This window comes from Monodelphis domestica, chromosome 1, assembly GCF_027887165.1.
Source record: "Monodelphis domestica isolate mMonDom1 chromosome 1, mMonDom1.pri, whole genome shotgun sequence".
Taxonomy (NCBI): Eukaryota; Metazoa; Chordata; class Mammalia; order Didelphimorphia; family Didelphidae; genus Monodelphis; species Monodelphis domestica.
Window position 1 is genome coordinate 74,051,855 of NC_077227.1, and position 25,586 is coordinate 74,077,440.

At 38.9% G+C, this 25,586-nt stretch overlaps 1 protein-coding gene across 1 annotated transcript; it reads right to left on the reverse strand.

Annotated features, from left to right (window-relative positions):
* Window positions 1–5,515: 5,515 nt before the first annotated feature.
* Window positions 5,516–13,768, reverse strand: LOC103106361 (bone morphogenetic protein 2-A-like). Its single transcript, XM_056800905.1, has 5 exons — window positions 13,424–13,768; window positions 10,883–11,025; window positions 9,708–9,824; window positions 9,033–9,237; window positions 5,516–7,370 (listed from the first exon to the last, which is right to left on the reverse strand). The coding sequence occupies exons 1-5, from the start codon at window positions 13,692–13,694 to the stop codon at window positions 6,922–6,924; spliced, it is 1,185 nt and encodes a 394-aa protein (XP_056656883.1). The 5' UTR covers window positions 13,695–13,768; the 3' UTR covers window positions 5,516–6,921.
* Between the last annotated feature and the right edge of the window lie 11,818 nt (window positions 13,769–25,586).

The window sequence follows — 25,586 nt, forward strand, 5'->3', positions numbered from 1 at the left end:
ACACATCCCATTCTTCTAGTTCTCTCCCTATAAGCCAATAATAAATGCTAACAGTTTGCAAATGTGAGTTCTATCTTTGGAGCTACATCAGAGGACTTTGTGAAGTTTTGAAAGCAAGAAAACATCTTTCCCCTCTTGGCAATTTGTACAATTGTATTAATCCTCCTATGCAGGGCAAAGATTAAACTAGAGTAGTTGATTGTCCCTGAAGGGATGGAATATCAATTTCACCAATCTGGTTGAGTACATAGATATTTCTTCCTGCTTTTTCTGATAAAGGAGTTTAGGTTATACCCTGAGGCAATAAGAGTTTCTCCAAGGACCCTACCCCTCCCCCAAAAAAAGCAATACAATTCTTATCAAAAGTGTTATCTGTATAGTAACCAATCAATTCCAGAAAAGAGATAATGGAACATCCTCCTCTGGGGAGAAAGGTGGTAGCCTGCAGGTAGGGAATGAGATTTACTTTGTCAAACATAGATGAACTGTACAAAATAAAAATTAAAAAGTGAGAATCATAATACTTGCCTTCCCAGTTACCTACTAAAGTTTGTATTTTATCATATGTACAAAAACATTATTCTGATAAGGGGTCCATAGCCTACCAAAGGGTTGAAAATTTAGGCTTCATATCAGCTTTTTTCCTTTTAAAATTTTATCTTATTTTCACAAAACAAGTTAACAATTCCTGAACTAGTTGGTCACCAAAAGCACATGATATCCTATTTCCTCAGTCTCTTATCAAATTTCCCCTCCAGAGAACAGAAGATCACTTTACTATTCATCATTGCCTGGCAGGTTCACTCAATCTGCTACTTACCATGTTGATGAAACCAAGACTAGCCATTCATTCCCCAAGTCAAAATAATAAACTGACATTTCTATGACTCTTCTCAAAGGGTTTTCCTTATAACTACGTTGAGACATAGGCAGGCCAACCATTACAAACAACTCCATTGTATAGACTCGGAAACAGCCTAAAAGAGGTGAAAGGACTTATTCACAGTCACTCAACTGGAAGGTGTCTTCTGATGTCATACCCAGTATTCGTTCCACTCAACTGCAATGCCACTCTGCTGTGTATGAGGTGTTCAGGGAGGACTAGTACCTCTGGTGTGAGAATTTGCCAAGTCCCTTTCAGGATTGCTCATCCACCTTTCACCCAACTCTCATGTGTGACTCCAAGAAGCTGTAACATGTGCAGCAGTCACAGGCTAGTAGAACTATCTCTGCAGACAAGCTAAACCAGGTTGAGGGTAATTGATGGATCACAAACCCATTGGAGAGTTGTGGGGGGAGGTATCTATCCCAGGCACATGAAGACTTTTCCCAGCAGTAGGGGTAGATAAGTAAAATGTGTTCCAAATACAGCTGAAGTAGGCAGCATGGTCAAACATGGAAGATACCAAACCAAGGTCACCCACTACATGGGGTCACTATCATCCTAATTTTTATCTTGCCACTAGACTTCGTAGACTCTCAAAGAGAAAGTGATGCTGAAGACTTTGTGCAATGCTGCTTCACTTAGATCTAATTTATGCACAAGTCAAAAAACATCATCATTTTGATCATCTTTGAGTATAAAAGATGGACAACCAACCACAACCAATACCTCTCTGATATGGTCTAACTGGATTTACCCAAAGACATGGTAAAGTGAAAAATGTGATCAGAGGACCTGGGTTCAGATACTACTGACTCTGCTACTTACTACCTGTATGATCCTGGACAGGTACTTAATCCTTCTGGTTCTGTTTCCTCATGTATAAAATGAAAAATTCGAACTAGATGTCCTCTAGTCTTATCCAGCCCTAAATGTATGATTCTTTTAAAAAACAAAACTCCTTTTAGTGCCACAAAGTATACTGTTAAAATTGTCCTTATAGTTCACTTATGTTAGTGATCACAAGATCGTGGACTACATGGTTCAACATAACACATAACCACTCCTAGAAAAACAATGTTTCCATCCCATGGGTGGGAAGTACAGCATCTTCAGCATCTGCCAAAAGTGATTATTACTAGAGAGAGCCAAGTATTGTTCCATTCCAGCCCACAAGCATAATTTATTAATAGTAGCATTTATGTAGTACTTTTAAGGTTTTTAAAGCACTTCACAAATATTACTTCATTTTATTCTCACATCAACACTGAATGGTAAATGCAATTATTCTCATTTTACCAATGAGGAAACTGAGGCAGACAGAACTTAAGTGATTGTCCATAGCCATATTAAGTGGCTGAGTCTGAATCTGAACTGATATCTTCTTAATTACAGGTCAAGCACTCTATTCACTGAGCCTCCAGGACTAAATTAGTACTAACTTATTAAATACTTATTATGTACAAAGTACTGGAGAAATAAAGATGAACAAGACATACTTCATACCATCAAAGAATTAGTGGGGAGATAAAACACAAAATCACCAGAATTTTAAACTTGGGGAAAAACCTCAGGGGTCATTTAGTCCAATCCCAATTCTAAAGGTATTCAGACTAGAACATATGGGGCAAATGAGCATCCAGCCCTCTAGGAAGAAGAAGCAAATCCATCAATGCCTAAAGCAGTCCATTCAACTTTGAGACAGCTCTTATTTTTTAGGAAGTAATTCCTGTAATGGTAAAGGGGATGGTTTTAGAAAAATCTGGGAAGACTTTTATGAACTGATGCAAAGTGAAGTGAACAGTCAGAAATAACAAATTATACAATAATCATAACATGGTAAAGATAAATTTGAGAGACTAATGACCAAACTTAGTTCACGATGACCAACGGTCAAGCGTACTAGTCAGCTTTTTCTGACAGAGGAGATGGACACAAGATGCTGAACAAAACTTACAGTGATTTGTTTCACTTAACTGAATATTTGTCACAGATGCTTTGTTTTTCCTTCTTTCTTTTTCCAGTGGAGGTGTTTCATAGAAGGAGCAGAAAACAAAAGCTTGTTAATTGAGAAAAAAATAAGATAAAGTTTTGAAAAGGGAAAAAAGGGAATGTGTCCTGTCATCAAGCTTAAATTTTCTTTTATTTTACATTACTATCAGTTTTTTTTCAGTTACTCTTTTTTCAGTTACTCTTCTTAGCTCCCAATAAAAATCTCCTTTCTAACAATAAAGTCCTTCCAACAAATCTATGTAACTAGTATTACTTTCTTCACTTTACAGAGCAGAAAATTGAGGCTGGCATAACAAAGAAGGTCCCTTTCAGCTGTAAATTAATGGGCATATGCTGCTGTCTTTCTGGGGCTTTCTTGGTGCCTCTCAAGCCATTTCTACAGTCCCAGGAGGAAGAGAGATACTGGAGGGGGGTGGAGTGAGAAACGAAAAGGTTGGAGAGATCCTTCCAGGATATGAATAGCCCTTCATCCTGGTGATACAGTTCTATATACCTTGATTATGAGGCAACTGGGTATGGCAGAAATGAAAAGTAGAGTTTCCATTCTAGCAAAGGTCTTCCAATTATTCCTACTTACATACTTTTTAATGCTTTTATTTGGGATTTATGTTCTGGAGAAGGCAATATGACAAGAGATGGGACGCAGGGTAGGGGAAGAAGAGAAAAGAAAAAGGTTTCTGCTTCCCTCTTCCTCCCTTTCCAACTCTCTCTGCCTGGAATATGCCCCTGGCCATGCTCTTCCAATACATGGGGAAAAGAGCAAAGGCAATCAAATCTTTAAGATGAGAGGAACCTTAGACAATTATAGACCAGTTCTCTCATTTTACAGGTGAAGGCACTAAGGTCCAGTAACTTCTTCAGTATCATAGCACCAGTAAGTGGTAGAACCAGAATTAGTACTACTGGGACTGAGATCTCCTTTATTCCAGTAAAACTGATGGCACTGGGAGGATAGAGCACTAGTCCTAGAGTCAGGTAGATGAGCTTAAATCTGGCTTTAGATACTTACTAGCTGTGTGATCTTGGACAAGTCACTTAACCTGTGTTTGCCTCAGTTTCCTCAGATATAAAATGGGGAAAATAATAGTGCCTACCTCCCAGGGCTGTTATAAGTAGCAAATGAGATACTATTTGAAATGTACAGTGCTAGTTAATATTTGAAGCCAAATTTGAACTCAGGTCTTTTTAATGCAGGTCCAGCATTCTATCCCTTGTGCCACCTCCCTCTATAGAAGACACATATGTTTGGGAACACATTTATATATTTGTATTCATAAACATATCCACAAACATAGATATGTATATATACTCATGCATATATAATTATATTGTATAACCATAAGTTTATAGTGTGTTTCTAGTGTATAAATTTAAATATTTATAATTATAGAAATATATATTTATATTTACATACATGTATAGAGAGAATATAGAATATAGAAAATATAAATTTAGAAATATATATTTATGTTTATATACAAACAAATATGCTTATATGTTTGAATAAATACATAAAAACATATTTTTAATTTATGCAGATAGAGCATTTATTAAGTGATTACTTTAAGTGATCTATTAAGTGATTAGTACCAAGCACCATATTAAATGCTAGGAATACAAATACATGTAAAGGAGTGAGCCCCCTTACAAACAGCTAAGTTCCTCAAGGATCCTATAGCAGCTGGCACCTGGGATGGGATGGGAAGGGGCGCCCTTTTGTCCTCACTTGTCTTAGCCATCAGGGGAGAAAGCAATGGACACAGAGGCAAAGTGTCTTGAAGACAAGGACCAGATTTCATCCATATTTTGTATACTACCCCTGGCCGAGCCCAGCAAAATCATCCATCTCTTCCCAAGGATGTGCAGTCCCCTTATTCCTTCTGGCAAACTCAGGTCTCAGGAAAGTTAGCTCAGGATCTGTTTTTCAGGCAGTTAAAATAAAGGGAGCTCACTCATAATGAAACATCAAAACACTGGCGAGTTTTAAAAGTCCATGAAAAGATAACATTTCCCTCATGTCTCCTCTCCTCTGCTCATTCCTTCTCTTTCCCTTTCTAAAAATCCCTGTAGGATTATAAAATGGGGCTTTAAGACAAGGACAACTTTTCATCAAATATAAAATCCTCTGGTTGGTTTTTAAAGCCCTTTAGGACTTTTATGCCTTTCCAGTCTTCTTATACTTTTATGCTCCTCCAGAGCCTCTGCAGTCCAGCTCACTGACCTTCCCTCTCTGGAACATTTCCCTGGCTGAATCCCAAGCCTGGAATGCTCTGCCTCCTCACCTCCACTTGCTGCTTATTCTGGCTTCCTTTCCCTAAGATGCAACTCAAATTCCACCTTTTACAAGAAGTCTTTCTCAGTTCTCCCCACCACCACCACCACCATCACACTGCATTCCCTCTGAGATTTACTCCATTTGCACAGCATAGATCTGTATGTATATAGTTTAGTTGAATATTTTCTCCCCAATTAAATTGTCATTTAATTGTAAATTCCCTTCGAAGCCAAGGGGCCATGTTTTTTTGTTTTTGTTTTGGAAATTTTTATTTAATTTAGAATATTTTCCATAGTTACATGATTCATATTCTTTCCCTCCCCTCGAGCCCCCCCCCCCCCCTCCCGTAGCTGCCACACAATTCCACTGGGTTTTATATGTGTCATTGATCAAGACCTATTTCCATATTACTGATATTTGCACTAGGGGATCTTTTAGGGTTGACATCCCCAATCATATCCCCATCGACTCATGTGATCAAGCAGTTGTTTTTCTTCTGTATTTCTGCTCCCACAGTTCTTTTTCTGGATGTGGATAGCATCTTTCTCATAAGTCCCTCCAAATTGTCCTGGATCATTGCATTACCATTGTGCCACAGTGTATCAGTCTCTGTGTACAATGTTCTCCTGGTTCTGCTCCTTTAGCTCTGCATCACTTCCTGGAGGTTGTTCCAGTCTCCATGGAATTCCTCCACTTTATTATTCCTTTTAGCACAATAGTATTCCATCACCAACATATACCACAATTTGTTCAGCCATTCCCCAATTGAAGGGCATCCCCCCATTTTCCAATTTTTTGCCACCACAAAGAGCACAGCTATGAATATTCTTGTACAAGTCTTTTTACTTATTGTCTCTTTGGGGTACAAACCCAGCAGTGCTTTGGCTGGATCAAAGGACAGACAGTCTTTTATCGCCCTTTGGGCATAGTTCCAAATTGCCCTCCAGAATGGTTGGATCATTCACAACTCCACCAGCAATGCATTAATGTCCTGACTTTGCCACATCCCCTCCAGCATTCATTACTTTCCATAGCTGTCAGGGATTTTTATTTATTTATTTTTTTGCCTTTCTTTGCCTAGTACTTAGCATATAGTAATCATTTAATAAGGGCACCTAGGTGGCTAGAGTGTTGGACCTGGAGTCAAGAAGGCTCATGTTCCTGAGTTTAAATCTGGCCTCAGACACTTCTAAATGTGTGATCTTGGGTAAGTCACTAAACCCTGTTTGCCTCAGTTTCCTCATTTATAAAATCAGCTGGAAGAAAAGAAATGGTCAATCCTTCTGATATCATTGCCAAGAAAATCTCGAATGAGTTCATAAAAGTGAGACACTACTGGAAATGCCTAAATGATAACAAAAGCAAAAATAATACAATAGCAGGGCCTCTGTGCAAACCCCAGAAAGATATAATAATGATACTTTACATGTGAAACCCCCTTTACAATTTCCAAAGTACTTTCATTTGCATTTTGTAGGTTCCTTCCCACAACTTTGGGATGCAGAGAATCAAAACATTCATTTAACAGAGGAGAAAAATGAGATTCAGAAGGTAAGCAGCTTGCTGAAATGTCATGCAGAGAGAAAAACATAGACTTTGGACCCACAGGGCCATGCTATTTTTCTCTCTACCACTGCCTCCTGGCAAAGAAGGACCAGTAGCACTGCCATCATCCGTGGTGTCATTCACTCATCTTCCTATCAGTCCCCTCCCCAGTCACATCTGGAATGGCCCAACAGGTAGACTTTGCTTATTGACAGCTGCAACTATCAGCCACCATATCTTTATACTGCTTGAGCACTACATTGTTTAAATCATCATAGTACAAGAGGTTGATGGAATTCAGTTTTCTAGGGACGCAAGAGGGCCTCGACACATTTGGGTCGAGCTTGAAGCGAACAACAAAGGACAAGAAGCAGGCGTGATTAGAGGCTTCTGCCCCATGGCCCAGGGGAAATAAACATTTCCCCCTGCAGTAGTTGGCTTGGTATCCTTTGGGGGAAATAACCCATTTTGACCACCCTATTTTCTCAAAATCCACATAAAGGGGGGCCTTCTGGCAGCCCTTGGGAATAAATTCGATCTTAGCAATGCTTCTGGATTTCCGAACGCCGTGGCTAACGCTGACGTTGGGAGGTGACTCAACAAGTCGAAGGAAATCCAAAAAGCTAGAATTCATCTGTCCATCCGGCTGAAACACTGCCAAAAAGATCACAAGGATTGACTTAGTCTCTTGAAACTGAAGAATCAACAGGGAATGTGAACCTTTAAATGATACCAGGGTCTTTCGCACATGGACTTTCTAAGCTCCCCATTTTCCTGGACTCTGCTTTAGACATTACATCTCCATCCTAAAACTCCTAATCCATCCCACACACACACACACTCATTGCATCCTACTTTCTGTCTCTCCGAAGATCCCCTGGAAAACAGGATTCATTCTGGAAGCCACCAATGAAAAAATGTTAGAAAAAGAAGAAATTGGTTTGTAACTCTGTATGCTCTAGTCATTGTGTGGACCATTTCTTTAGAAGGTTTGGCTAGAGGACAAGAGAACAAAATCTGCTAGAGCAAGGGTGGTTCTTTACCTGGGGTCCATGCACCTGTTCTATTAATTATTTTGATCTGTTATTTTGTAGACTATAATTCAATTTCCTTTATAATACTATGTATTTTATTTTGTTCATTTTAAAACATTGTTCTGAAAAGGGGCTTCATCAGAATTACAAAAGGGTCCATGACACAAAAATTGATTAAAAACTCTCGATATTAGAAAAATCCTCTCTTTCTCACTAGTCTTTCTCCATCTCAAGACATGACCCAGGGTGCCTTGCCCAAACAAGACATATTTCCATTTGAGACAAAGTGTTCTCAAGAGAATTAAAACATTTGTTTTTCTACTAAGGTTTGTGTCAGTGTAATTCAGGGAAGAATTCTGGATCAAGCATAACTTATTATTTAGATACACTAATCAATCAGAATTTTTAAGTGCCTACTGTGTATCAAGTCCCTGCTAGGGACTGGAGATGTGAATATAAACAATGTAACAATATTCACTCTTAAGGAGTTTATGTATAATTTTTTTAAACCTTTACCTTCCATCTTAGAATCAATACTACATATTGGTTCTAAGGCAGAAAACAGTAAATAATTTTTAAAAATAATTTTAAAATAATTTTTAAAAAAACAGTTAAAAAATAGGCACTAGACTTGACCAGGGCCACACAGCTAGGAAGTGTCTGAGACCAGATTTGAACTTAAGACCTCCCACCTCTAGGCCTGGCTCTCAATTCATTGAGCCAATCAGCTGACCCCTAGTTTATGTACTTTGAACTTTAATTTTTGTTCTCTAAGATGCTGCTATTAAACCGATATCAAGAAAGAACTTTTGGGTTATTTTCCCACAAGTATGGATGGATTTGTGCTCTTCCGTCCCTTGCACAGATTTATTTGTGATCAATGACCTATATTTTTGAAATGGCTTAAAAAGGGTTAACTGGCCCATTTATAAATCTAGTCATCCAATAGGAAGGAATCCTAGCTAACTTGGCTAACCCACTCCAAGATGCTCTTGGCATGTTTCTCAACTCTTTCCCCAAATCTGGCTTCCTCAGCTTCCCTAACTTAAGCTTCTCTAATATCTATATTCAAGGTGGGTAAAGAGAGCTATTGCTTTTCTATCTCCAGAAAATTTTAGACTTAACTTGTTAAGAAAATATGTTTGGCACTCGGGTGGTCTAGGAACTAGTGTTGCTGACTGACATGGACTCCATGAGTGTTTGGTGAGGTTAACTGGAAAATGACAAGAATATTTACTACCAAGTGAGCCAATGAAAAAGCCCTCCTCAAAGTAATTCTTACACATTGGTGGTGCCAGGTATCCACTTCTAAGAGGCTCATTGTCTTCTTTTTCAGTGAAGAGAACAAGTAAGGAATTCCTGTTCTCCTTATTCTTCCACTTTCGGTCAGTTCTGTGATAGATATAATTCAAAGGGGGGCCAACATTCTTCGTCGTGAGTACCAAAAAGCTCCGGTCAGAGAAGTTTCCATGGACCCAGTCATTTACCTAATGACATTAGAGAGTCATGGTGGTGAGGCAGACAAAATTAGCAAAAGCTGAGTTCAAATCTTGCTTCTGATCTAGTCTAGCTATGTAAACATGGGCAACTTGCTGAGCCTCTCCCATTGGACACTAAGCAACTCTCCAAGATTATAAGTGGTGAGTAAGTTGTCTTTCTACATCAGTGGAAGGAGACTGTATATCAGCACTTCTATCACACTGATGAAATCACAATCTGGAGCCCTACCACCATCACTACCACCACCACCACCACCACCACCACCAAAAAATCAAATCAAATCCACAATGCTCTTTGGAACACATGCAGTATTTCTCTATTATTCAACAACCCATCACTGGCTTAAACAGAGACAACATTCTGTTTTAACCTTGACTCTGGGAATCCCAGACATTCCTACTCCATCCTTATTCCTGAGCTCCTTGCCATAATTTAAGAGTTCGTTTTTTCCACTTACCGTCTGAGTGACATCAAATACCAACCAGCCTTCTGACTTCAGAGGAAGATTCCTGGATATAAGGAGACTACCACGTTCAGCCTCCGGTGTAGGACCTAAAAGTTCATGGACTTCCACCTGGGAACAAAAAGCAAAACAATAACCCTATGAAAATTATTACAGACTTGTAAATAAGTTACCAGATAAGCTCAGAGATTCTCTTTAGAACTGAGTTAAACCAGTCTTATCATTCTGGGACTTTATCCTGTTAGGGCCCCAAGCCACCAAGAACTATTCGAATTGGTTTGCAGGACAAGGTCCTCTTTCTTCTTCGAAATATAAAATTGCCTCCCCCTTAGGAAGCTACAGCTTCTCTCTCTCCTTTGTCCCTGTTCCCACATCTTCTACAGTTAGTAACCTAAATCCTGACTGACTCCACTCTAATACTTGTCTTCCAGCTGCAGGGTCTCTTTAGATACCACTTATCACTCTGAAAACCTTAGAAACAATGCTGAACCGGTCAGAAGAGGAATGTCCTCTGGAGTGCCATATATCCCTTTTCCTTAAATTTCTTCCTCTTATCAAGTTCTCTTCCATACTGGCTTTGTAACCCCAGATAAGTCATTTGATCTGAGTTCTGCAGGCAATTCATTAAGTCTATGAGTCACAGATGAATTATTGTTCTGTACCAATGGAAGAGTTTGTGTCCTAATGAAATCCAACCACCTTTCCCCAACCCTGAGAGAATCCTTTCTCTATTACGTTCAGTATAGTTGTGACCAGAATATACCATATAGACAGACTGTATGGATACATTTAGGTGCATTTGACATATTGCATTTTTATCAGATCAAAAAAATGAGTTTTATCTCTATGATTTGGGGGTTGTTGATTATGTTTTCGGATAGGTGAGGATGACACTAATTTAATTTCAAATTTTTATGACCATCAATCATCATTTCACACATCTGGTAGCAAGCTATAATGGGGAAAAATGGGGTTTGGATACTGAGAACCTGGTTTGGAATCCTGTTTGTCCTATTTACTACTCACATGTATTTGAACAAGTGGCTTGACACCCCTGGCCTTGGTTTCTTCATCTTTAAAATGATTTTGTGTTGTCTAGGTGACCTCTAAAGATTTTTTCCACTCTAGAGATAACCTTATGATTCCACGACAAAGATGCTCTTACTTACTCTACTGTAATGAACGATCTTGTCTTCACTCAAGAATTCTTGTGATTGTCTGAGTTTAAATACATGGAGTTCAGCTCGTAATATCTTCTCATGTTGGCCAACAGAAGAGAGGTTGAAGAAAAAATGAGACTGGTTGATGTGTACTGTAAAAGATCAGTGAAGGAAAGCTATATTAACAAGTGACCTCATGAATAGCAATCAACGTGATTATGGAACTCCTAACAGGCTTTGGTGGGCTGAGGGTCATCTTGCCAGTTAATGTCAAGAATTAAACATAGGAAGGAGGTTCAAAGAACAGGCCTGGGTGAAACAATAGTAGACTGTCAACAGAAGCCAAATGACACTGTTAAATGGAAGAATGGAAAAAAAGGAAGGAGACTAATTTTGAGTTCCCTGGAAATCCTGAGATTTTACTTGTTATTTACTCACCACATACTCAAAACCTCTCCTTATCTCAAGCCTTTCCCTTCCTCCTCAGCTCTGAACCTCTAATCTTATTAAGAAAATGGCCACTAGTTGTGATGTCCCTATTCTCTCTTTTTCTTCATCTCAAAGCCCCTTTACATCCTCAATTCTAAGTTTCTGATAGTGTGGCTGTACTTCTTGAAAAACCAATCCCCTCTACATGTGCTCTTAAATCCTTCCCCTCTCACATACTCCAGAAAATTGGCACCTCAGTTAGTCCTAGTCTCTAAAACATTCAACCTCTCCATATCTATTGATTTCTTTCCAACTGTCATCAAACATGCTCATGTCTACCTCATCCTTTAAAAAAAAATTCACTCAATCCTAACATTATCTAAAGCTAATGTCCTACATCTCTCCTCCCTTTCCCTCCTTAAAAAATAAAACATTAAATTAAATTAAATTTTCAAAAACTATCTATACTCATTGCCTCTACTTCCTATCCAGTCACTCCTTAACTCTTTGCAACCTGGCTTCCAGTCTAATCATTCTGCTAAAACTATTCTCAATTTATCAGTGTTCTCAATGACTAAATTTAATAATCTTTTCTTAGTTTTTAATCTACCTTGACTTCTGAAGCATTTGGCACTGTTGACCATCCCTCTTTCTCCTTCTTCAATTCCCCTTTCCAAACATCCCTATTTCTTCCAAAGGCACCATTATTCTTCCATTCAACATGGTTTATAAACTCAGTGTTATCCCTGACTCCCCAATCTTCCTCACCCTTTATATCCAATCAATTGGCAAATTGTGTCATTTCTGCCTCCACATTATCTCTCACATCTAGCCCTTTCTCTCTACTCATATAGTAAGCACTTTAGTTCAGGCCTTCCTAACCTGTCACCTAGATTATTTCAATAGATTCCTAATTAGTCTCCCTGACCCAAATCTCTTCCTCCCATTCTAATCCACCCATCACCCAGGTGTCAAATGATTTCCCTTAAAGTTAATATTTGGCCATGTAACTCTCCCTGCTCATGTCAATAAACTAGTAGTTCCCTATTGCCTTTAGTATAAAATTTTAAATCCATTGTTTAACTTTTAAAACCCCTCACAATCCAGCCTCAGCCTGTGCATCCAACTTCATCATATAATAAACCCATTTCCTAACACTATGATCAAGGCAAACTGGCCTTCTCTCTCCTCCTTCCACATAGCATTTCATTTCCCATCTCTCCTTTTGCACTGGCTGTGTACCATACCTGGAATACACTTCCTCCTCACTTCCACTCCATAGAATCCACACCTTAGAAGCCAGAGATCAGAAACAACCCTCTATCCAAAGCTTTCCTTGTTCTGCCAATTACTAATCACCTCCTTGTCCTCCACCCTAACCTTCACCTTTATGTGGTAGTTTTCTCTTTATACTTATTCTTCATATACTAATATGTGCCCTTTGTTTCCACTGATAGAATGTAAATGCCTTGAGAGCAGGGGATGGATTTTTGTGACAACATGTAGTTTAGGGAGACAGGGTTGGGCAGAGGGTGGGGGGGGGGGGAGACATAAAGAGGCAGAGACACGGAAAGAAAACAGATACTAAGTTAAAATTCTATTTCTTTCAAGTCCTAGTCCTGATTCTTTGCCAGAAATTGATAGATTTTCCCCCTCTCTCAGGCAAAAAAAAAAAAATCAGATCCCTTAATATCATTTCCCCAGTTCTTTCTGACTTGTCCATCTGTAAAGATCTGAAGCCAAGGTAAAGTTGAAAATATAACTCACAGAATTCTATGATTATATGATCTAACAACAAATGATAATAATAGCCAGAATTTATATAGCACATTAAGGTTTATAAAGTGCTTTATAAATATTATCGTATTTTATTCTCACAACAATTCTGGGAATGTGCTATCATTACCCCCATTTTACAGAAAAGAAAACTGATTCTGAGAGTGATTTGTCCAAAGCCATATAGCTAGTAGGTGTCTGGGACTGGATAGTGAACTGAGATCTTCCTGCCTCCATGTCCAGAGCTCTGTCCTAATAAACCATTTAGTTTGCCTAACAAGATCATAGATCCTTTTAAATAAGCAGAGGCAAAAGGGCGAGGAAAATCAGAATCTGCACACTTACCTTTCTCCTCAAAACTTCTCACCATATTTCCTATCAAGGCACCTTCAGTCTTGCTGATGCCATTGGGGTGGGCCACTCGATGGAACAAGTTAGTCATGAATGTGGGTGGCCTCCGAGGACCCCCAGATTTGTGGTCTAATTCCTCCATCGTAAAGAGGTGCTCCATCTCACCAATTAACATTTCCAACTTCCAGTTCCTCTGGAGTGCTGAGTGGGTCCCTGAGAAACAAAATAGAAGCATCAGGCTCTTCCAAAGAAAAATGATCGCCATTGTACCTGGGGAGCATAGCCCACTTGGGCAGGTCAGAGCAGAAGAACTATTAACAGCAGAGCCTCAGAGGTCTTGATGCTTCACTACCTAATCAGGTATCTGAGATGTCAAGGGTTTTATTAAGCCAGAAGCAACCCCAGGGCAAGGAATGGATGGTCCATGCCTCATTTCCCATTAAGATTTAGACCAAGATCAGATTAGATTACCACCAGACAAGGCATCTGAACAAACTCATAATCATAGGGTCCTGCGGAGGAATGCATAGTTGTATGACAAAAGGCCAAAAGGAAAGAATTCCTGTATCCAGGCAAGGAAAGGTAGAGCAGATCGGTAACTTTCATTTCCTAAATCAAGATGCTCTAGGTAAAGTTGGTGCGCTGCCGTGTGAGAGCCCGAATTCCATGGATCCTCAGGGGAAATGGAAAAAGGGGAGATCCAGACACTAGAAGTGGCTATGGTCACCGTAAGTGGCAAAGGTCACTTGTGGCAATATCCAGTCCATTGTTTTAGCCAGAAAAGCCAGCAAAAAAGTACCTGCAAGCTGATAGACCTGTGGAAAGGACTGGATTTGGAGTCCAAGAGCTCCTATTTAAACTCCACTCCAGTACTTGTTATTTGTGTGACTTTGGCCAAGTCCTCTCACATCTCTAGGATTGTTTCTTCTACAAAAATGAGAGACTTGGACTCAATGACCTTTAAGGTCCTTTCCAGCTCTATATCAATGATGCTACATGATCCCATGATACCCAGCTTGATAAGCTTTCCATTTACTGAGATCATTCAGATATTGAGCCAGGTCCAGATACTTCCACATTGGGGATTGTTAGCACCAGGAGCAAGACACTGAATCTGCTTTCTGCCTTATGAAAATGTGCTGTCATACCCTCAACCCAGAGTTTCTACTCCTGGGATCACATGCCTAAAAACATCCACCATTAGCTCAGATATACAAATATCTTAGTAGCAGCATTATTCTGATAACAAAGAAAAAAATAGAAGAGAAATGCCCAAACAGTGGGGAATAGATGGACAAATTATGATATATGAATACGCTGGAAAATCACCACACTAGATACTATGCTATAAGAAAGAAAAATGGAGGACCTAGTATAAAGTGGTAAAGAAGGAAGAAAACATAAGCAAAAAGGACAAAATACAGTACTACAACCATGCAAATAAAGCCAACTTTAGGAGACATCAAAACTTTAGCCAAATATTCCTTGGCATGTAGTTTGTTGATGCAGATAGATGCTATTACCTGGGAAATTTTTTTGGTCTAAAGTGAGAAGTGAGATTGAATCGAAACAAAAAAGTATAAATCAATGAAAAAGAAAAATACATCATTTCTTTAGAAGAGAGGTTCCTAACCTTTTGTATAGCTTTCTTGGCAGTTTGGTAAGCCTATGGGCCCCTATGCAGAATAATATTTTAAGTGTATAAAAAAGTGTATACGTGTATAAAAATAAGTATGTATAAATCCTATAAAATAGGATTACTAGACAAACCAATTAAATTGAAATATATCTTTTAATTTAACCAAATTTCTAGACCTCGAGTTGAGAGACCTTGCTTAGAATTTAGAAAACAGGGAGAAAGAGAAAGGAACATTCTCACTTAGTTCCAACTACATACCAGGCACTGTGCTGAGCTCTACAAATATGATCTCATTTGATCGTTACAATAATCCTTTAAAGTAGCTATTGTTATTCTCATTTTGCAGTTAAGGAAACTGAGGCAAAAATGTTGTTCAGGGTCATAGAGCTGAGGTCTGAAGGTGGATCTGAACTCAAGCCTTCCTGACTCCAAGCCCAGGACCACTGTATGTTATATCCACACCACCCTCCACTGCCTTAAGCTACCATATAATTAAAGCACCCTCCAAGGGCTTGTCTTTCCAGCTACTGTGCAAAGCTCATCTGAATGGCTGCAATGTTCTCTGCCTGTTCCCTTGAGAAATTATTGACCACTTTTTCAGACCCAATTCCAACACATCCCCCCAGACTCTTCCCTGGTCCCCATCAGTAATGAGCTCTTGTCTCTCAGACCCAGCAATCTGCACACATCTCTCTCTGATGCACTTATTTTGTAATAACAGGAAATTAGCAAACCTTGAAAGTGTCGTACAGACTGATAAATCCAAAGGAAATCTTCAGTCCAATGAAAACACTGAAAACAGGGACAGATTTGATGACCAGGGTCTAATGGATACAAACAAAGAGGAACAGGGAGAGACTAAGAGGGCTATCCTCGAGGCCCCAAGGAATTACCGGCTCAGATGCAGATGGAGCTCCCAGCATTTCTGGTGTGCTGTCCAGATTCATGGGGTTTAGTGAGGTCTGCGTGGATGAAGGGTGGCGAGATCAAATGAGTCACAGATGGCTAAGGACCGAGGCAGTTAAGGTGTGCCTGGCCTTAGGAGGGACAGAATAAATTGCTGTTGCTTTGAGGAGTAAAACTAGCTGAAGAAGGGTGAGATTGGGAAAGAACTGATGGAATCGTGTTTTTTCTATAGCTTCTGGTAATTGGAGTTGAAAGGGACTTTCGAAATTATCTGGCCTGACAGCCTTATTTTTTGAGTCCAGCCATCTCATATTTATTATCTCATCCAACCAATGACGGAAAGAAGCCCAGAGAACTTCAGTGACTTTCTGAAGTTTATAAAGGTAATAAATTATCTATCTAGAATTCAAACTCAACTTTTCTGACCTAGTGTTCTTACCATCACACTATTTTCAGACTTATTCTCTCTCTCTCTCTCTCTCTCTCTCTCTCTCTCTTTCTCTCTCTCTCTCTCTCTCTCTCTCTCTCTCTCTCTCCCTCTCTCTCTCTCCCCCTCTCTCTCCTTCCCTTCTTCTCCTTTTCTCTCTCTCTCTCCCTCTCTCCTTTCTTCTCCATTTATCTCTTTCTTTATTTGGGGAGAGGGGTACAACATAGAGTGGATAAAAATGATAAAAATGAAAGAAACTGATACCTGAGGGAAATCTGTTGTTATTTTTTCCCTCTCAAACTAGAAAGCCCAAAGGAAGAGTAACATCTGATAAGAATTCAGGGTCCTTGGGTGAGGTCTAGAAGCAGATTTTAGGATAAGATGATTGTCCTATTTTGCTCCCTAGGGCTGGATTGTGGACTGAGATCTCCCTGACTGAGTCAAAGGACACTTAAGCAGCTGTGAGGTTGGGAAGCGAGGCAGTTCCTGAGAGTCCTGACAAAGGCCTGACTTTGAATTCTAGGTCTGATAATAATTGCTTTCCTAACCTTGGACATACATAATAATTACGTGTGTGGTAGGATTTTTAAATTTGAGAGAGTTTTATAAACATTATCTCCTTTGATCTTCAAAACAATCCTGTGAAGCAAGTAGCATACTCTTTTACTCATTTAATCCATGGGGAAATTGAGGTATAGAACAGTTGTGACTTTGCCCATCATTTTACAAAACTAGTAAGTATTGAAGTCAGAATTTGAACCCAGGTCTCTCCAGGTTTCGAGTCCAACATCCTTTAGAGGGCACCACCATGCCTCTCATATTATTTCATCTCTTTGGGTCTTAGTTTTCTCTTACTTAAATGGAGGTAATTAAACTAAATGATCTCTAAGTCTCTTCTAAAACTAATTCCTGTGATCTAATGATCTTTTGACTTCTCAAATATAGCCAATGATTTGCAAATGGTTCAGACTTAGTGAGCATTAAAAAAATGGATGGCTATTTTAGAGTTATCCTAAGAAACCTGGGACAGCTAGGTGGCACACCGGGCTTTGAGTCAGGAAGACCTGAGTTCAAATCCAGCCTCAGACACTTACCAGCAGGGAGACCCTAGGCAAGTCCCTTAACCCAGTTGGCCTCAGTTTCCTAATCTGCAAAATGAGCCAGAGAAGGAAATGGCAAAGACAAAGTCTTTGCCAGGAAATCCACAAATGAAACCACAAAAGTCACAAAAAGACAATCTTTGAAAGAGGAGACATGGGTCAGTTTATGAAGCACTGACTCTTCACTACTGGTGACAACAGCTTTCCTGATGCCCCAATGTCTTTTCAAAGGTTTTTCTGTTAGAAAGTGTACACCATCTTTCTCTCAAGGTGGGTACTATGGGAGAAGTTCTATTTCCTCTCCACAGGAGACCTTTGGGAAGGGCTTTTCCAACCTAAAGTGGAGGAGACGGATCCAAGGCCAGGTGTGCCCCAGCCTCTCTGGAATCATCTCAAGTTTAGAGAGAGACTGTTGCCACCATCACAAAATCTCAGAGTCAGAAGGAATCTGGAAGGCCACTAAGGCTTAACCCTTGCCTAAACACTAAGCCCATCTACATCACGCCTGACAATTACTTTTGTAAAGTTCTTCAATGAGGAAGAACCCACAATCAACCGAGATAGCACATTCCACTTGGAAATATTTAGAATTACTAGAAAAGGCCTCTTTGGCAACTTACACCCATTTCTTCTGGTGGGGCCCTCTTGCAATTTTTCTTCCTTATTGCAGCCCTTCATGTGCTTAATGGCAGCTCTCAATTTCCTCCCAAGTCTTGTTTTGTTCATTCAATCATCAATTAATAAAGCACTTAAGTGATTACTACAAGCTAGGCATTGCCTTGAGTACTGAGACTACAAAGAAAGACAAAAATGGGTCCCTGTTCTTAAGGAGCTCATGTCCTAATAAAGGAAGCAACATGCAAAAAAATTATTTATGTACTCAATAGTTTCATATTTATAAACGAAAGTGATCTTAGAGGGACGACAGGAAGCAGAGCGAGAGGGTGCAGAGAACTGGAAAGGCCATTGCAAAAATTGGGATTGGACCTGAGTCTTGAAGGAAATCAGGAAAGTCTAGAAGCAGAGATAAGGACAGTGAGAATGGCAGGGAGAGGGGTCTTAGCCAGGATAAATGCGAGGAGTTAGGAAATGGAGTCTCATCTTCCAGGAAGAGAAAATAAAACAAACCACTAAGACAAGATCACAGGTTTTGGTGGGTCCTTAGAAGACATCCATGATTAATAGAGGAAGATCCAGAAGAGGCGATGGAGAAAGGCAGAGGAGAAGAATAGTCAGGAGAGATCAGGCTCACAAAAACCTAGAGAGGAGAGAGAATCCAGGAGAGGGTCAGCACAAGCCCCCAAAAGTCAAAGAAGGAGAAGGATTGAGAAAAGATCACACTGATGACTTTGGAGAGAGCAGTTGTAATTGAATGATGAAGTCAAAAGTCAGAGGGCATAGGATTTAGAAGCAAGGGAGAAGAAATGAAAGTGCCAAGTACACATGACCTTCTTCAAGGGGTTTAATCAAAAAAGGGAGGGGAAATTAATTTGATGGGGGGGATAGTTGGACTGTTTTTTTAAGGATGAGGCAGACCCAGTTCTTTTAACTAATCTTCATATGGTGCATTCTTTTTTATTTTATTGTATTGTATTTTTAAACCCTTACCTTTCGTCTTGGAGTCAATACTGTGTATTGGCTCCAAGGTAGAAGAGTGGTAAGGGCTAGTCAATGGGGGTGAAGTGACTTGCCCAGGGTCACACAGCTGGGAAGTGTCTGAATCCAGATTTGAACCCAGGACCTCCTGTCTCTAGGCCTGGCTCTCCGTCCACTGAGCTACCCAGCTGCCCCCATATGGTGCATTCTTGAGACCCTTCTCTATCTCAGTTTCCCTTCTGTGAATGTTCTCTAGCTTAATAATGCTTAAAAATTTTTCAGATCTGCCATCTTATTGATGTGGTTAGTCCATCCACAAATGTAGCCAATCCATGGCTTTTCATCCTATGCATCCATCCTCTTGTCTATGCCCTCCAGTAAAGCATTCACAAGGGGTCCAGCCAACATTGCGGGAGCCTTCCCTTTGAAATTTCATGAATACTAATGGAACAAATGGGCTGTTTGCCAGTTATTCTTCATTCTTTCCATTCAGCCAGCCACTTCCTTTTCAATCATCCATTCCTCCGATAACACCTTGGTGTATTTCCTCCTGCAAAGTTCTTCACCAAGAATCCACCACCATCTGCTCATCCCCACCACATCCCTCACCTTTGTGCTTTGGCTGGCCAAACTTTAATTTGTGAGAGACTATAGTATTCCATGACTCAAGGCCACGTGGCATGACCAGAAGAATATTAGTGTTAATAGATGGGGCTTCGTTTTAGAGAGAAGCCTGGGTCACTAAAAGTCCTACACAACTCCCCAAAGACAACTGAGCCCATTCTCCTTGTTTTGTCCCACTCTTGAGCAAGCTCATTTTCCATAGGGAGCATATGTCTGCAGTCTCTTTAGATGGACAACCCCATGTAAAATGTGCTGGCTCACATTTGTCTGTACACATATAAGTACATATACACTCACATACTGATTGACCAACTTTGTTGGCTGCTCATCCAATTGCATTTTAATATTTCTATATTTTATATTTTACATTTATTTTAAATTTTAAATTTAATTTAAAAATAAATTGCATTTATATATATACACACACATATAATGCAGATATTTCTCATCTACTTTAGCCAGAAGAGAAGGGAGTTGGGTGTGATAGCACACGAAGGTCGTTTGAAGGAATTAGGGATGCATTGTCCTAGAAAATATGTTGGGGTGGGGCATGGTTGAATTCTCCAGTTATATGTCATGTGAGAGAGGAATTGGACTTATCCTGTTTAGTCCAAAAGGGAAAAAAATAGGAGCATTGAGAGGAAGTTGCCAAGAGGCAGGAATCTCAACATGAGGAAAACACCATGGTGCTTTAGAAAGAGCATTGCATTGAAAGCCCAAAGACCCCAGCTAGAACCCCAGCTCTACTACTTACTGTCAGTGTGATCTTGGTCTTAGATGATCCCTTCCAGCTCTAGATTTTGTGATCCTAGCTAGAGCTGCCCAAAAGTGGACCAGTCTGCCTTTAGAGGGAATGTGTCCTCTGTCACTGGAGGTATTTAAGAGGGGGCTACATGGCCACCTTTCAGGTATGCTGTGGGGAGAGGGGGCTCTCCTGTTCAGATATAGATGGCACTGGATGGCTTCTGTCTTTCTTCCAACTCTAGGATTTTCTTTAAGATCATCATAGAAATATGAAAAACCACCGTGCAAGTTAGAAGGAAGACAGAAAGTCTGCTCCATTGGATTGCTATGACTTGCTTAATGCCATAAAGAAGTAACCTTTGGGAAATGATCATTATCATGGACATCTTCCTGATTCCTAGTTTACTGCTGGGTTACCATGTTAGGGGTTGGGAAGATAGGGAAAATAAAGATAGATGAAATTCATTCTCCATTTGACTACTCTGTCTTTCTAACAATAGCCTTGAGGACCAACCAAGATGATAGAATCATAAATTTAGGATGGAAAGTAATCTGAAAGGTCATCTAGTAAGTCATAGGACCACAGACATAGAAAAGACTTTGGACATCTCTACTCCTCCAAGGAGATAAGAGATCCACAGGTATAAGGTTCTTGCATACTTTTTCAATCTACTGATCAGATTTGCTGATTTTTTATCTTCTTTTCATTTTTATCTTTAAAAATATTATTTGTCATATAGGATGATTCTCTGGTAGGGAAAGGGGAAAATTTTGATGACACAAAAAGCAAGAGATTGACCAAAAAAATTCTATTTTAAAAAGACGAGACATCAGTAACCATCTTAAACAAACCCTTGTTTTACAGATAAGGTAACTCAGGCTCCAGGAGGGTAAAAGAGGTCACCTAATGATGAAGTGGTAGAGTGGCAATTGTTTTTTTTTTTTAAACTCTTTGCACATAATTCCAAATTACCCTCCAAAATGATTGGATTAATTCACATCTCCACAAACAGTGTATTAGTGTCCCAATTCTGCCACATACTGGCCAATCTTCTAGGTGTACAGTGATACCTCAGAGTTGTTTTTATTTGCATTTCTCTAATCAAGAGGGATTTAGAACAGTTTTTCTTGTGCTTATAGATAGTTTTGATTTCTTCATGTAAAAACTGCCTATTTATGTTCCTTGACCATTTGTCAATTGGGGAATGGCTTGATTTTTTTGTTGATTTGACTTAGTTCCTTATATATCTGGGAAATTAAACCTTGGTCAGAGAGTTTTGTTATAAAAATGTTTTCCCAGTTTGTTGCTTTCCTTCTAATTATTGTTACATTGGTTTTGTTCATGTAAAACCTTTTTTAATTTGATATAATCAAAATCATTCATTTTACATTTTGTAATGTTCTCTGTCTCTTGCTTAGTCTTAATTCCTTCCTTTCCCATGGATCTGACAGGTATACTAATCTATGTTCACCTAATTTATTTTTTATTTCACTCTTTATATTTAAGTGCGTGTAAGATGTTGATCTAAGCCTATTTTTTTTAAAACCCTTACCTTTCGTCTTGGAGTCAATACTGTGTATTGGCTCCAAGGCAGAAGAGTGATAAAGGCTAGGCAATGGGGGTTAAGTGACTTGCCCAAGATCACACAGCTGGGAAGTGTCTAAGGCCAGATTTGAACATAGGAACTCTCATCTCAAGGCCTGGCTCTCAATCCACTGAACTACCCAGCTGCCCCCTAAACTTAACTTTTCCCATACTGTTTTTCTGATTTTCCCAGAAGTTTTTATCAAATAGTGAGTCCTCATTCCAAAAGCTGGGATCTTTGGGTTTATTGAACACTAGTCTTCTGAGCTCATTTATCCCTACTCTACTCCACTGATCTACCCTTCTGTCTCTTAACCAGTACCATATTTTTTTTTTGTATTATAGTATTGTTATAGTAGTGTTTAAGATCTGGTACTGCTACACCACTATCCTTCACATTTTTTTTTCATTATTCCCCTTGATATTCCTGATATTTTGTTCTTCCAGATGAACTTTGTTATAATTTTTTTCTAATTCTATAAAAAAAGGTTTTTGGTAGTTTGATAGGTAGGGAACTGAATAAATAGATTAATTTGGGTAGGATTGTCATTTTTATTATGTTAGTTTGTTCTACCCATGAGCAATTAATGTTTTTCCAATTATTTAGATTTAGTTTTAATTACGTAAAAAGTATTTTGTAGTTGTGTTCTTCCTATGTTCATCTTGGTAGATAGATTCCTAAACATTTATATTGTCTAGAATGATTTTAAATGGAGTTTCTCTTTCTAACTCCTGCTGCTGAAATTTATTGGAAATATACAGAAATGCTGATGCTTTATATGGGTTTATCTTGTACCCTGAAATTTTGTTAAATCTGTTAATTATTTCCACTAGTCTTTTAGTTGATTTTCTAGGATTCTTTAAGTAGACCGTCATCTGCAACGAGTGATAGTTTAGTCTCCTCATTGCCTACTTTAATCCTTTCAATTTCTTTTTCTTCTCTAATTGTTACTGCTACCATTTCTAGTACAATGTTAAATAGTAGAGGTGATAATAGGCATCCTTGCTTCACTCCTGATCTTATTGGGAATGCATCTAGCTTATCCCCATTGCAGATGATACTTGCTGATGGTTTTAAATATATACTCCTTATTATTTTGAGGAAAGGCCCTTTTATTCCTATGTTTTCTAGTGTTTTCAATAGGAATGAGTGTTGTATCTTGTCAAAGGCTTTTTCTCCATCTATTGAGATAATCATGTGATTTCTGTTGATTTGATTATTGATATGGTAAATTATGTGGATGGTTTTCCTAATATTAAACCATCTTTGCATTGCTGATATAAATCCCACCTGGTCATAGCGGATAATCCTTGGGATAACTTGCTTTAGTCTTTTTGATAGCATGTTATTTAAGATTTTTGTGTCTAAAGGAAAGTAATGAATGCTGGAGGGGATGTGGCAAAGTCAGGACATTAATGCATTGCTGGTGGAGTTGTGAATTGATCCAACCATTCTGGAGGGCAATTTGGAACTATGCCCAAAGGGCAATAAAAGACTGTCTGCCCTTTGATCCAGCCATAGCACTGCTGCTGGGTTTATACTCCAAAGAGATAATAAGGAAAAAGACATGTACAAGAATATTCATAGCTGCACTCTTTGTGGTGGCAAAAAATTGGAAAATGAGGAGATGCCCTTCAATTGGGGAATGGCTGAACAAATTGTGGTATATGTGGGTGATGGAATACTATTGTGCTCAAAGGAATAATAAAGTGGAGGAATTCCATGTGAACTGGAATGACCTCCAGGAATTGATGCAGAGCAAAAGGAGCAGAACCAGGAGAACCGATACACTGTAGTACAATGGAATGTAATGGACTTCTCCATTAGTGGCAATGAAGTGATCCTGAACAACTCAGAGGGATATAGGAGAAAGAACACTATCCACATCCAGAGGAAAAACTGTGGGAGTAGAAACACTGAAGAAAAACAACTGCTTAAATACATGGGTGGATGGGAATATGATTGGGGATGTAGACTCTAAATGATCATCCTACTGCAAACATCAACAACATGGAAACATGATTCTGATTAAGGACATATATAATACCCAATGGAATTGTGCATCGACTATGGGAAGGAATAGGAAGGGGAGGGAGTGAAAGAATATGATTCTTGTAACCAAGGAATAATGTTCTAAATTGACTAAATAAATTTTTCAAAAAAAAAAAGATTTTGGCATCTATATTCATTAAGGAGATTGGTCTATAGTTTTCTTTCTCCATTTTTGGTCTGCCTGGCTTTGGAATCAATACCATATTTGTGTCATAAAAAGAATATGGTAAGACTCCTTTGCTTATTTTGTCAAATAATTTATATAGTATTGGAATTAGTTGTTCTTTAAATGTCTGATAGAATTCACTTGTGAATCCATCTGGCCCTGGATATTTTTTCTTAGGAAGTTCCTTGATGACTTGTTCAATTTTGTTTTCTGGTGGGATTATTTAAGTATTCTACTACCTCTTTTGTTAATCTAGGCAATTTATATTTTTGTAAATATTGACCCATTTCACCTAGATTATCACACTTATTGCCTTATAATTGGGCAAAATAGTTCTTAATAATTACCTCCTTATTAGAGGTGAGATCACCCTTTTCATCTTTTAGCAGCTTCAATTGAATGGTGATATAGGAAGACAGTGCTTAGAAGAAAGTGTGAAAAGAGAAGGTGCTGGCATCTAGTATCAATATATGTCTAACTGTTTATAAGTTGTAGCCACAAATAGAAAATAAACTCCTTGAGGGCTGGAACTATTTTTGCTTTGTCTTCATATTGATAAATTAATAATTTGATCACCTAACATTTCTTTTAAATACGTTTTATTAATGTTTTTGTTGGGCTTTTTTATCACAAGTTTGCTCTAGTGTCCCTCCCCCTTCCCTTCCTAGAGTCCTCATATAACATATGGTATTTTTTTAAAGCAAGAAAGAAGGGGATAGGGAAGCATAAGTAAATAATTTATTTATTGGTCAGCTAGGTGGTATAGTGGACAGAATTTTAGATTTAGAGACAGGAAGATTCATTCTCCTGAATTCAAATCCAGCTTCAAACAGTAGTTGTATGACCTTGGGCAAGTCACTTAACCCTATTTGATTCAATTTCCTCAACTGTAAAATGAGCTGAAGAAAGAAATTGGAAACCCACAAAGAGACAAATACAATCAAAACATGGAAAAAGTCTTACAATACAATACTTGAAGACCATTCACCTCTACAAAGGGATGGGTGGAGAGTGTCTTCTCAATCTTTTCTTTCAAGACATGCTTTCAGCTGGCATATATAAAAAGTGAGATTATAACTTAGACTTGATATTCTTCAAACAGGACCCTCAATTGCTAACTGCAGGCATTTTTACTATCTGTCCTGTATGCCCAAAATGCTCTTCTTCCTCAACTCTGTCTCTTGATTTCCTTGGTTTCCTTTGGTTTCCAGATAATGCCACACCCTTAGTAAAGATGGAACATAATGTGATGAGATTGGGTGCTACCTCATTACGTTTTTTTAGAAGACTTGGCTAATGGAAATGAATCCACACCAG

What these genes read in the sequence shown, in the direction of transcription:
- LOC103106361 (XM_056800905.1), bottom strand. Translation starts at nt 13,694, where the DNA reads ATGGCGATCATTTTTCTTTGGAAGAGCCTGATGCTTCTATTTTGTTTC. An exon ending in GAGAAGTTTTGAGGAGAAAG is followed by an intron (nt 11,026 to 13,423) that starts GTAAGTGTGCAG and finishes GATCTTTTACAG; the next exon opens with TACACATCAACCAGTCTCAT. An exon ending in AGATCGTTCATTACAGTAGA is followed by an intron (nt 9,825 to 10,882) that starts GTAAGTAAGAGC and finishes TTTTGTTCCCAG; the next exon opens with GTGGAAGTCCATGAACTTTT.